At 39.7% G+C, this 14,018-nt stretch overlaps 1 protein-coding gene across 1 annotated transcript in view; it reads left to right on the top strand.

Moving 5' to 3' along the window:
- Positions 1 to 14,018, top strand: part of LOC134648889 (phosphatase and actin regulator 4) — a 95,318-nt gene that overhangs the window by 69,083 nt on the left and 12,217 nt on the right. Inside the window, exons 6-8 of the mRNA XM_063503484.1 lie at positions 9,852 to 9,962; positions 12,431 to 12,604; positions 13,541 to 13,739. Of these exons, the coding sequence (XP_063359554.1) occupies positions 9,852 to 9,962; positions 12,431 to 12,604; positions 13,541 to 13,739 (484 nt within the window). The remainder of the gene's footprint in view (positions 1 to 9,851; positions 9,963 to 12,430; positions 12,605 to 13,540; positions 13,740 to 14,018) is intronic.

Consider the following 14,018-nt stretch of genomic DNA (forward strand, 5'->3'; position numbering starts at 1 on the left):
CGTCGGCACGCTCGCCGCCATGGACGCCTTCGCGGGCGGCGCGAGGCGGAGGCCCGCGCGCCTGCCGCCGCCGCCGCCCTTCGTGCCTCCGCCGCCGCCGCAGCGCCACGACCACTACTACATGCGCCGCAAGTCGCCCGTCCCCAGGCAATGCGCGAACCTCGCGCTCTTTACACGCCACGGTACCGATAACAGCCATCAGCCTTATCACTCACCAGCTGACTGAAACTGCCACCGCTATCACTCATCTTGGCTTACATTTAACATTGGCATGCTACGTAAGCTTCTGACAGCAGCAACAAGCAGTTTGACAAGCTGTTATCGCACGCGCTTGCCGGACGCTCGCCGGCAATGTCAATGTCACGATCTCGTCATCACTACAGCGATACTTCAAGTATCATACCGATGCTTACCTTTTACCGTGACACTCGTTTGACTTTCATTTAATCAATAACGACTGAAATTAATAAATAAAAGTATGAGGAGGGCTGGTCCGAAAGTCGTTAGCTGCTTAGGATCAGTATGAATAATATTAAAATAGCATGATAGGGGCCGGAGCGGCTAACAAATTTCGGATCAACCCTCGTAATGATCGAGCCAGATAAGCCTGTAGATCTTTTGTGGAACACGAGGCAATATACGAGTACAAGCATCGCAGCTGGAAGAAAAGTTTTCTATAGCACGTTATGTGATACAATGTATGGGTGAAATTGCACAAAAATTGTGCTTACGTTTCATGTCATGTGCATTGTATCAGGGATGTTACGGAGCTCCGTTTCCGTTTCCGTTAAGTCGGAACTTCCGTTTGGTATTACACATCCGTTTCTGTTCCGGTTCCGTTACTTTTGAAACGGAAGTTATATCGGATGTCAATGCTTAGCGCGGCAGCGGGACATGAGCGGTGTACATCAAAAATAAACAGGTTTATACCAGTCATTCGCTCATAGCCCCGCTTGCCACGTGCTGCAGTAATTAGATGTTCTGGTTTATCCGTGTTTTTGAATTTAAAGTACGTATTTGTATGTGTTGTGTTGTATAATGTATACTTACTGATAGTACTGACTCAGGCTCCGGTTCTGGTTCCGGTTCCGTTTTCGGTTCCGATTCCGTTTCTGGTTCCGATAAACTAAATTTAAAACATCTGGTTCCGCTTTCGGTTCCGATAAAACCACATCCGTTACATCCCTGCATTGTATGGACCCTCTGATGGAAAGCCACAATTTGACGAAAATGTCCTGATAGGTACCTACGGGCTTAATACTTACCTATATGTGAACACTTAGCTTACTTAGGCTTTTATTTTAAGTATTCCTCCAATTACATTTTCCTTACTGTTTATGTAGGTATATTCCAGTAGCAATAGTACAACTAACAATTCGAAAATTAACAATTTTTAGTACCTATTTGTACATTGCAAAAATCTGTTTAAAAAAATAGCTGGTGAAAATTGCAACACGCAAAATTTTAAAAATGAAATATCCATTTTATCCCTACCCTTTGGTTTATATTTATCAGCCTATCAGGCGCACACTATACCTATTTGCCACAAATATCAAAAGCCCCATTTTGACGGTTCCAGATCTTGCATGCTATATTCAGTCCATTGCTAATACAGAGTATGTACTTCAACCGAATGAAACCGAAAACCAAATGAAAATTGCATGCAAGTTCTTGACCCGTCTAAATGGGGCATATTTGTAATATGGGCCTTGTTGCCTGAATTTAAATTTCAAATAATATAAATAGACTTGTTTGCAACTTATAAACCTATCATATGGTATGGTACGAAAATTGCATATAAATGGGGCTTCACAGTAAGACGGCAGAGGAAATTATACGAGTAGACTTAGTGTCAATTCGACGGACCCTGACTTAGGTACTTACAATTTTAAGCGCAGGTTTATCAAATAGGGCCTTATTCTAAGAATTAATGTATTTGTACACCGAAATGCTAAGTAGGTAAACATGTTTTCTGTAATGTAATGTTTGCTTGCAGTAGCAGTAGCACTAGGAACGACAATACATATTGTATAAAGTAATTGTAGCAAAATCGAGCTTCTATCTGATGTGATTCTGCGATAGAAAGTAATATCGATTATGAAAATCTGGGCCAAACTGGGGACTGTAACTTATTCTTTCTCGCCCGTGACAGGGGGCTAATATTATTTATTTTCAGGCAGGCTAAGGTCCATTTCACACAATTTACATACATACAATATAAAATAAAGGATAAAATTAATAATAAAATTAAGTTGTGAAAGTAAACGGCTAACTATAAAAACTAATTTTCTTAATATCTCTGTAAATAATAAACCTGTAGTAATTCGAAAGACGTCATAAATATTAAGTAAGTAACTCAAAGCACTCTACTTGTTATATTGCCGAAAATGTTAAACGAGTTGGAAATGGTGGAATGAAAGGAGAGTAACCCACAGTCTCGTGAATTTTAATGCTATTTTAAATGTTAACCTTTCGGGGAAAACTGCGACATAATATCATATTCACCGGAGCCTCGCTGTTTTGTCGCCTAAATAGAGTTTAGTTTTTAAGTTTATTTAATAACAAGCGCATATATTAGTCTGTAAGGTATTTGTAAAATGGCTTATATTACAAATACAAGGCCAAGGCCTTGTTACCTGAATTTAAATTCAAATAAAATAAATAAATATGTATTTTTTTTCAACTTATAAACCTATCTGGTAACTATATGGTGAAAAAAAGCCTATGTTAGTAAATTAACACTATATTAATATCAGGATCAAAATAACATTTGGAGTCAGGTTAAATTAGCTAGCATTGTATGACTGCAATACGACATTACAAAACACGAGGTAAAAATTTACGCGATTCAAAATTGTTAGGGGTTGCGTGATAACGCGAGAAATGCTGTGAAAATGCGGATTGCAACAAACAGCTATGATTTTTTGCAACAAAAGAAAAGTGACCACGCCGTTTACCCGGTGGTAACACTTTTTTCTTAGCTTTCTAAAACAAAAGCAACTATTTAGTTATTGTTCGGTTTTTAGAAAGCGACCACGATGCCCAAGTTGACCCTTGATTTAGGATTGAGGTATGCAGAGCGTAACATTTGATTTCATAACACTTTTTCTATAAGTAACGTTTTGGAAAAGCTACCGAAAAGGAGATGAGTCAAAAGAAAGACGGATGTTTGTTAAGACATTGCGTGCTCCGACTTGCGTTATTTTCAACACTTAACGAGCACCTGTCTCAAGGGAATCAAGGGATCAAGTTTGAACTCTCACGCATAATCGTTAGGTACATAAGATTACGAGTACATTAGGCATTTGTTTGACAAAAACAGATTTGCTGATGTGATGAGAATTAGCAGTTCAAGAGTGTTATTCTGATATTTCTGATCCCTTGCCAAGAACGAACCAATTGGTAGTTCAGTCAGACGAACCGGTAATAGTACTCATATTAGGTACGCTCTCTTTTTAGGCATAGTTTACGTACCTAAACAATGCCTACAAAGGCAGCGTACCTTACATCGAAGCATCGGACACACGTTACGCAGTTCTGGTGGTCACACTTGTATTGGCGCGAGATGAATTCCAGTAAACGACCGGTTGTAACATACTGGCGCGTACGCCGATAAATAACAGCTGAAGGCGCCGTCGCGTGGCCTCGCGCAACTATGTGCCGAGATTGCGGCGACGTCGTGCAAACTACGCCATTTAATTGCTCTCCTGAATGTCAATCACCACATTCCGTGAAATTGCGCAGCTAAATTTATTTCCGAGTGGGATTTTGAAAATTTTACTTTTTAGTGAAAGTTAAAAAAACATCTATTATGATGTAATATTTTACACATAGATACGGAATAAATTGTTTCGCGGTACGTCAGTAGCGGCAAATCAGTAACCGTAAATCCTATCAGATGAACTGAAACGCAACTAAAATGTCATTCAATAGAACTTGCAAACTATGTAAACAAAAGTTACTAGTAAATTGACATTCAGTGTCAATTTTAGTACGGCGGTTTGTTTACATAGTTAGCAAGTTCTATTGAATGACACTTTAGGTGATCATATACGCGAAACTGATCATCAACTTAGTCATTTTTATTATTAGTGTTCAACGGAGAGTGGTGATGACTTATTTTATAACGAGTTAGGTACTGCGTGTGTCTATTTTGAGTTTCTCTTCATTTGATATTATCACGTATATTGTTACAGCTTTGAACTGAGTGCTGCCAGTTTGCTTTACAAGTACCTACTAAGATCTCTAAAGCCCATTTGGATTGTTTCCAGTGTTAGTTCTGTCAGGTACTTTGTTTTGTAAGCTATTCCGATTATTCGTACCGAAATATAACTGTTGATAATAAACAATCCACGGAATTCCATTAATCTGGACATATTTACGAAAGCGTAATTTTAATTAATTTTTGTTAACGCTAGTTAGCCTGTGAAACATACTTATATAAAATATGTAGAAACATGCCACAACAATGTTAGGTACTAACATAACATTCGCAATTTCGCAACCCAAAACACATCACAATAATATTTCAAACACGACGAGAATTCAGCTAATTATCCGAGGCCGCATCCCATTCCAAGCCGGCTTGTCCTACATGAAAGCGGCTGAGAATGCTGGAATACTGTGAGTTGTGTGAAAAGGCCCGCTTCCTCTGGCAGCGAGTGACGGCCGCGGCCGCGGACCGCCCTTGACCTGCCGCCGCGCTCGTCTTCCGCGCCGGCTGATCGCGGAAGAAGGGTTCTCGACATTTTTTGTTCGTAATGCCAATCCGTCCGACTTTTAACACTAAAATATCTGAATAATTGAACATGAGTAGCAGCAGATGTTTATTAAAATTGGGCGAGTCTGATTGAGTGTTAAAACGCCTCACTAATTCGCATAATTATTGATGTCGTAATTATTTGCCGTCATATAACATAATTTAATTGGTTACACATTTTAATTTGTACTTGTGACAGAGTTTTTTTTGTAATATTGTTGTTAAACTTAATAGGTAAAACGTAATATACCTATAAATGTTTTTTTTTGCTCCTCATCTCGCTGCTTATCTTTAGGAACGAGAAAAACGATTTCATTTCCAGAACAATGGGAATGAAACAGCTGTCGTTCAATTATTTGCACATCTGCTAAAAGAAATCTCTCAAGTAGAAAAGAACCTAATTTATTTCCTCGTTAAGAATGCCAAGTTCTAAGTGGAGTTTGGAAAGTTAGGTCTTGGCAATTTGCATTGAAACACATTAAGACTTAATGTGAATTCCACATTATTTACTACTATCACTACACCTTCTAAAACAAAGTTCCCCGCCGCGTCTGTCTGTTTGTTTTGTATGTATGTATGTTCGCAATAAACTTAAAAACGAATGAACAGATTTTCATGCGGTTTTCACCTATCAATAGAGTGATTCTTGAGGAAGGTTTAGGTGCCGGACGGAAGCCGGGGCCGGTCGCTAGTATTATTTGGTTTGAAACACTTGATTTGTTTGGCATTGACGTATTTTCTTATTATAGGGTGCATTTCAAAGTCCAGATAATTAAGTATAGAACGGCACTGAGTTATAGTTCTTTTAAAATATCGGTCATTTTAAAATTAGATGTTGCGACGTGTTACTGAGTCACGTTACGTAGGTACACAGGGCTAGTGCTATTTATAAATGGTAGTACGTTATTGTTTTGATTTGAAATACGGGAACAGAAGTTAAAAGCATAGGTACAGAATTTAAAAGATAAACATCAGTCTTATGGCGTAGCTCCTAATTCATATCAAGTTGATAAAATCCGTAGTGTCAGGTTCTGTAACTGCCGCTTCTGCAACATACAAAACTTCGTACGCATTACTTCAAAGCACATCAATGAAAAAATCATTTCCACTTTACGAGCAGAGGTGTGTTACATAACATAAATACTGATAACTCTGATAAGTTACAAATATGTAGTAAAAGTAGAGGTAAAACGTAGAGCGGTTTTACTTTAAAGTGTTGGGCTATTTTATAACAAAAGATCGCAAATGACCAATTATGCTCCTGCCCACCTGGATATGAGCACGTGCACCATTTCTGTTCTGCGATTACATTCGTACAATTTGGTTTTACATTTTCATAGTTTAATAAACATTGACGTAACGTAACATAATCATCTGTAATGTCTAGTTTGCCGGGCATCGTCGCACGCCCACGTGCGAGTTGTGTCTATGTCACGAATGTTTCTTATCCACGTCATTCTCGGGAATGAATCTCTCGGTTTCGTGTTAACGCGACCCAATTTAATCCATTAAACCAATTTATCTTTCGCCTGAAACATTAACATAACTTTTTCACAAATTATTTAACTCTTTATGTTGTTATTTGGTACAAAGCGCATGTAAAGAGTGTTTAACACGGTTATTGGTGAACTCGTGTGTGAGTAAGAACATCATGACATATTATAAAATAAAATCCCCTGCCGCGACTGTCTGTATGTTCGCGATAAACTCAAAAACGACTGAACGGATTTTCATGCGGTTTTGTAAGGTGTATAATTTGTAAAGGTTTTGTGTAAATTGGTTGAACTACCCGTGCAAAGCCGGGGCGGGTCGCTAGTAATAAATATATGATCACTTACATTACATGGTCGTTAATTTCCCCAGAGGCGCTGGTAGTAGCTTGGAATACTTAATGGGGTATTTCTTAAGAAATAACTACTGTATCATTTCTTATTTCATCGCTCTACGCATTTATAGAGAGCTTTTAAGTAGGTCTACATGTTTAGTTATTTATGGCAATACTCCAAATGTAGCTGCAAATTGAATTCCTCAAGTACAGCATTGCCGATTTTAGAAAACTGTTTTCGACTTTAAATTAGAGTGTTTATTAAGAAGACGACGTGTTCGAGATGTCGCGTCATTGATGTTTTCTGCGTTTGTCATGGTAGATGTATTTAGCGAGCTCGTGGGATGTGAGTCCCGAGAAAATCGTATTTGGCAAACCAGCATAAGAGTGATCTACAGGTCTGCAAGAATTGTGCGCCCTCATAGACGACACTTGTATTAGTGCTTGAGATACAGCACTCGATAACTATGGGAATAACTGCCCTGGGTTCACGCTCGCTGCTTGAGGAATGCGTGCAGAGAATGTTCCACCTAGCGTACCGTACTCTTGACATTGCGTCTATTACTGGACTACTGGCGACAAGTTCTACGCGCCGTCCGCATTTCTGCCTAATTACATCACCCATCACTCTTCGACTTACCGTACAACTAATATTATGTAATTAAGTCGACTAAAACTTATGTTTCTGGTAAACAAACCGTTCTTAGTTTCAACAACTAAGAGTCAACAAACCACAACGTTTTATTATAATAGTAAATATTGATAGTAGGTACACGATGTAATACACGACGTTATTGAAAAATCATAACATTCAGAGTGTTTTCCTCGTAGGTAACTATACAGCGCCGCGCCCTCGGCATTGCGGAAGGCGGAAAGCCTTGAATCCGCAGAGGTCCTTCAAAAGTCACACGTACGGGATGGGGTGTTGTGGTTACGTAAGATTGCAGCGAGCGACGTCCTCGGAACTGTCAGGGTGCTCGGCCAAGGGCGCCGGGATCGATCGGCGCTGAGCCCACGCGTGCGAACAAGTCAGCGCGCTCGCGCACCAACCCCCACTCCCTCCAGCCTGTTGAATAAATACCGGCGTCCTTGTACATATAACTTAACGCTTACAATGATTGAGAGTTATTGTATGTCAATAGGCCTCGAACGTCGAACCTATTGATACCTATTGAAAGCCGTAAAATAAAAGCCCCCATTTTCACTTGTTTATCTTGGATGCTTCGTCCCTTTGATGACTAATTGGATTTTATAGGGCGAGAATTAATGACTGAGGTTACGTAAGTGTGATAATTTAAATTGAATTGGGGCTCTTAAAGTAAATTGTTCATTATTTGCCTATGTTGAAAATAGTTCATAATATTGACTTGTCACTAAGAATTAATTGGCGTTCGCTTAAGATCGGTTTTCCTAGGATAGCGGTGCCGCCGGTGCCGTCATATAGCGGCCGTCTCCATACTAAATAATACGTCTAAATATGGATGTCGCAGTATTTGTATGGAGACGGCCGCTATATGACGGCACCCCTTTCGGAGGAAACTAAAGCTTTAGAGTCTGTTCGAAAAGAGACGAAGAGTCGTGGAATGTATTGGGTCCCATACATTCCACGACTCTTCTCTTTCCGCACAAACTCTACCTACACTATTGATTTTTTTTTCTTGGTTGAGTAAACGTATAGTTATTCAAACCATACGTTACTTTTGTGGATTTCATGAAATTTTTGGTTGGAGTAAACCTACAAACGAATATTTTCTTAAATTTGTGTCAAATTGAATCAAAGTTTGTAAGAGGAGTTAAATATTTACAAAGTCTAATTTTCCATATCTAACATGAGATTGGTTTAATTTACAATTGCTTAAAGTGAACTTTTTGTCAATTGTTCACGTACCTATTTGGAACTTTGCCATCTGATAAAAGTGGCAAAAGCTTGCACAGAGATATATCCCTCAGTATCAAATCTTAATAACAAAGCTGTGTTTACTAAATATTCTCACGAATTAGGCCAAGGCAGCGCGTATGATGGATCGTGTGGGTACCAAATATAATTATTGAATCAATCATAGTTTCGTTTTCGCGTAGGCGACGTCGACGCGAAACAATTTTTTTCGTCGGTTGGTTAATTTTGCGTCGCGGGTTGCGTCAATTGATTTCCTGCTAAAGACTGCAACAATTCGGCTTTCCTTCCAAGTTGTTAAACACTTAAATAACAAAAAAATTAAATCGGAGATCAAGGTTAAACTTATTATTGGCGCCGGATTTAACATACTTTCGTACGACGGTTAAGCGCACTGAACACACGCATTTAGGAATGTCTTATATTTTTTTTACTTATCTACTGCTTTATAATGCTGTTCGTCCTATACAAGGCATTTCATCCTCTCAAAAAATCTGCCAACTGACTGACACTGACTTTGATTCTTATTTGTTTCTCGCCAGTGTACATTTTATGTCGCGGGATGCATCAATGCGTTCCCATAGCGCGGCCAAGGACGCGCGGTGGGCGCCGCGATGAATGGAAACGCGTGCCGCCAGCGCGCACGTCTTCTATTATTAGCACGACCATACCCACGTTATCCACCTCCATGACATTTTACCTCGTATGTGTTACGGCGGAATGAGGAGTGTCTTTTCAAACAGATTTTTTTCCCATGATTCTGTGGCACTTATTGAAGAAAGTGCTAGGAGAAAATAAGCTCTTTTGAAAAACCACGTCTCACATTACTACAGACTACGTAAGCTTTACTGTTAAACAAACCCAATGTTACAGGAACGTAACTGGAATCATAATTTCAAATTTGACCATGACGCGCTTTTGATTGCAATCAAGTTTGCGCATCATCAGCGTCATCTCTTAGAACGCGAGCGACAATCATGTTGGAAGTTGGAATGTATTTGCTGCTCGTAGCACATTAAAAGCTAAACATGCCTGAACGAACAATGTCTTGCCACCCTTAACCCCGGACAGTGATTGCCTGCCATAACCGCGTAGAGAACCGTAAAAACGGGCTTTTAGTGAAAATCACAGCATAAACATAAAAACGTCGTAAATCGATCTTTTGTATTCTACCATTTTCTCTAGTTACGATCGTGATAAAGTAGGAAACTATACAAAATGTTTAGATATAAATACATACTCCGCCTACGTTTGTTATTCAGTATTATTCCCTGTTTACCTACTTCACTTCAAGACAAGTGCCAAAAGCAACATGTCGATAACAGAACTGCTTATGTTTCCTATTATACAATGTTTGTTTATTTTGTTTACAGAACCAAAGAAAGACAAATTGGAAAATGGCGGCGAGCTGATGAGGCCCGAGCGTCCGAACTCCTTGACAGCAAGCAAGCACACGCGGCGGATATGTTATCAAGGAGACGTAGGTCAGTATTATCGTATAGTCGAGAAATCAACAGTTTCGTTCATTTGACTCTCATTGCGGTGATTGTTCAAAAGTTGTAGTACTGGTATAGGAAAATACCTGCCTTGATTTATCTTTACTTTGTAGACATAGGCTCAGCGCCGAACGCTGTCTACTCATTTAAAAAAATATATTTACCGCGTATTAAAATTAACTGCACTGCAGCTGCAATAATAGTTCATGTAGCGTTTTTTATACATACCTTATTGGTTTAGCTAGTGAATATAATAAAACAAGAGAATATAATTTCGCTACTTCCCACATACATCTTGATCAATAGGACTGCCTCGTAGGAGTCGTAGATAATTTGAATTTGCTTGGTTCAACTTTCGTTAAGCATATAGGTATCATTAATCAATCGACTTGCCCTTGTCAAGTCTCAGAAAACTCTGAAGGACTATAGTCTCCCACATTTTTATTCATATATTGTTAGGTATTTTATTCAGAATGTCGCTTTGAAAACGGCCACTCAATACGGGCCACAAAAAGAGCCATTATCTAATAATTGCCAGACAATGTTTGTGTGATTCACCAATCTGGGCAGACGGATGTACCTAACGCTCATTGTTAGCCAAAAATCGTGGCGTAATACGTAGTGGGATAGTACGGATTCAACGTTCGTCACCGCGAATGAGGACAACATAATATACATATATTTCAATGTTTATTGTTTTAAACAAATAAGCGTAACAGTACTTAACACACGTTTCCAGTTTCTCTTCATATGTACATAGGTCTTTGTATTGTAGGTATATTGTATCTATAGCCAACAGCAAAAGAACAGCGCAAAATTTATTTTCTAATAGAAAATTTAGATGGTGATTACTTTTTCCATTACATTCTTGACTTATGTTACTGACTTCAACGACAAGAAGTTTCATTCAAAACGACTCAAACAGCTTTGCGCCGCATGGTGTGCCTACAATTAACGTCGACTAATAAATCTTAAGGATAGAGCGGTTGTACTACGCCAGAAATATCGCTAACTGAACCAAGAATATGCCTTATAGCACCGTAACTGGATGATTTATACCTAACACGAACTGCGTGGAATTCTGTTTCTGGGTTCCGAACAGCGTTACCTTTGGTCATAACTGCCTAAAGGGCTGTTAATGGACCGAGGCGATAATAAACTCGTATCTCAATTGTGCAATAAAATCATTGTTGGAATTTACCCACAAGTTAAAGTGGCAATTGAAATGTAGGTATTATATTGCCTTATTTAGGTACTCATTTGTAGCACTAGTGCCGTTCGGGCTTTTAGAAGAAAATTGCACGTACATAGGTATTGCAAATAAGCGAAGTCCGCATTATAAATGAGATTTTCCCATAAGCATACGTACGGATTGTGAAAATAAATAAGCTGGCTCTGTCTATTGGGTGCTTAATTTTCAAAAGGTTAAATTACCGCTAGCTTATCTACGGGATGTTGACCGTCTATCATTAAGACAATGCTACGCACGAGCTGTCGGGGTCTCGAGGTAGTGAAGCGGGTGTGTTATCTATAAAAGGAGTTTAGCTAAAAATGTATCAATCGAAAAACGTTAAAATGCACAGTACCAACCAGTTATTTATCTACATATCTACTATAAGCATCGGTCAACACGGGCTTCCGACATGTCCGGGCTTCCGACACGTCGGAAGGGATAGGCCCTAGCGATATCTTAACATACAAATCATTCTGCCATTTTTCGCGGGGGGGAACGTGCACACAGTCGCACTTCTCACACACTTACGTACAAAATCCAATCCAATGACGACACAAATACATAGAAAATGACATCCTACACAGACAAATCTTGCATACCTCGATCTGTTTTTGTGTACGGACGAGTCACAAGGGTCACAACACGCACACTAACACATTTTCGTCAAGAGATGAGAAGTCGGATTTGTCGCTCGACCGATCTGCAATTTGTACTGGGCGAGAAAAATCGATAAATCCAACAATTACATGAAACTAAAATATAATAATTGTGTTTAAATGTAATTAAACGTATGATATGTAAAAAAAAAATTACATGTGAAATGTAACACCATCTTTTTGTAAATTTGATGTATTCGACCTGTTTTTACAACAAAAAACCGAGCAAATAGGCATTTTTGTGTAGCAGTGTTCACTCGCGCGACTGTATTCGGTCTAGTTTAAAATTCAAGTGCAACTAGTTTTATTACCCGCGCTAGATCAGTTGATCTTGTACCTCGGCAGAGGGGAAATAGTGCGAATACCGCCTCCCTTCCGTGTTGCTTTAAGACTATAAGTTATTTTAAAACAAAACACAGGTGATAGTGTGTTTCCATCTGTAGCAAATAGAGTATGCGCATTCGGAGCAAAACTAAAGTAGCTAGATGTCAATTATTAGGCGCGAGAATCTTCTGTAAGTTCTGTAGTTGATCACTATGGGTTAATGGTTACTGTTATCGTTCCAGTAGGCGGTTACGGGGAGCCCGGCGGCGACGAGCAACTAGTGCTGTCCGAGCTGCCGGAGCCGCCGATCGCGCTGTCGGAGATCGGGCCCATCCCGCCGCCGCCCATGTTCAGCTCGCCCAGCCCCACGCGCCACCATCACCAGCACCAGCACCAGCAGCATACGCATGAGGACTGTACGTATTCATACAGTGACAGCAGCGTGTACTGTCCAAGTTCCCGCTGTCGGAGATTGAGCTCAAACGCGTGAGGACTGTTAGTCGTATAAGAGATGCTACTCTCGCTTACGCCGAGAAAAGGACTGATCACCACAAAACGGCGCTCGACTACGGCGAGGAGATGACAGTAGAACCCTAGTCTAGCCTTAGTGACTGGGTGTCTGTTTTTAAGCTTTTTTATCAAAATATTACCTACTTAAAGTGTGTAGTATATCAAAGAAGGTACATTTTATTTCAAAAGAGTACCAATATTTTTTCGCATTGAAAAAATGTTTTGGTCCTTTGACCGAGAGCGGCAATGAAATCCACATCCCTGCCAGGATTACCGATTGATTGACATGATTGAGAGACTTTATTTCTTTTGTTTCGTTTAGGTTTTGACGATCCGTAGTTGATTTAGTTGGACTGGTGACAGTGGTGAGGTGACTGACATTATTCCTAACAATTAAGGTGTCCTTCAAAAACATTGGTCTAGACATCTAATTTAAATACGACACATTAAATTCAGACCAGTTATCTCCGTACAGTCAACTGTAGTAGTACTTACATATCGGAAAAGACTCGACTGTAGATGATCAAATAAATAATGTTCTATAGTTAGGCAAGAGTAATTTTTTGTCAATATAGGCAAAGAGATTCGTACTGTATTTTTCTTATTACATCCCCGAGAAAAGCGTGTAGTTTTTTTTTTCTAGATACTGTTAGTGATAAAACTTGCTTGTCTAGGGGCCAGTTGCACCAACCACGTTTGACAGACTGATCAACGACAGCCGGCGCGCCCCGGCGCTTTACTATGAAACTTTCCATACATAAAAATTTAGCGAACTCTTTAACGATACGAACAGTTTGGTGCAACCGACCCTAACTATATCACTAATATCTTATTAATTTTAGCCGAAGACGAGGACGACGCCGACTCGGACTCGGAGCTGCCGGTAACGGACACGTCTCGCGTGGAGGAGATCCCGCCGAAGGAGCCGAGCTTCAACGCCGTGCCGCTCAAGTCGGCGCTCAAGAAGCGGACCGGCGAGGCCGGCACGCCGCTCGCCACGCCGCTGGCGCCCCGCCAGGATCACCACCATGCTAGCTTCAAGTCAGTATACTTTACGTTTAATAGTGTAATATATACAGTGTGGAAAGATAAGTCGGGCCCTGGAGGGAAACAACCTTAAATCCTTAAGCTGGCTCATTTTACTTAATGAAGACATTCCTTTATTTTTAAAAAGAAACAAAACTGCATTCAAAGTATTTTTCTTTTTTCTTCGAATTGGCTTGTTTAAAAAAATCTTGAGTACTAAATATTACATTTTATGGATATTTTGTACGACAGATGAGTTTAAGACCTAATGTTTCTTGGAGAAATGTTATCATT

Source organism: Cydia amplana, chromosome 6 (genome assembly GCF_948474715.1).
Source record: "Cydia amplana chromosome 6, ilCydAmpl1.1, whole genome shotgun sequence".
NCBI lineage: Eukaryota > Metazoa > Arthropoda > Insecta > Lepidoptera > Tortricidae > Cydia > Cydia amplana.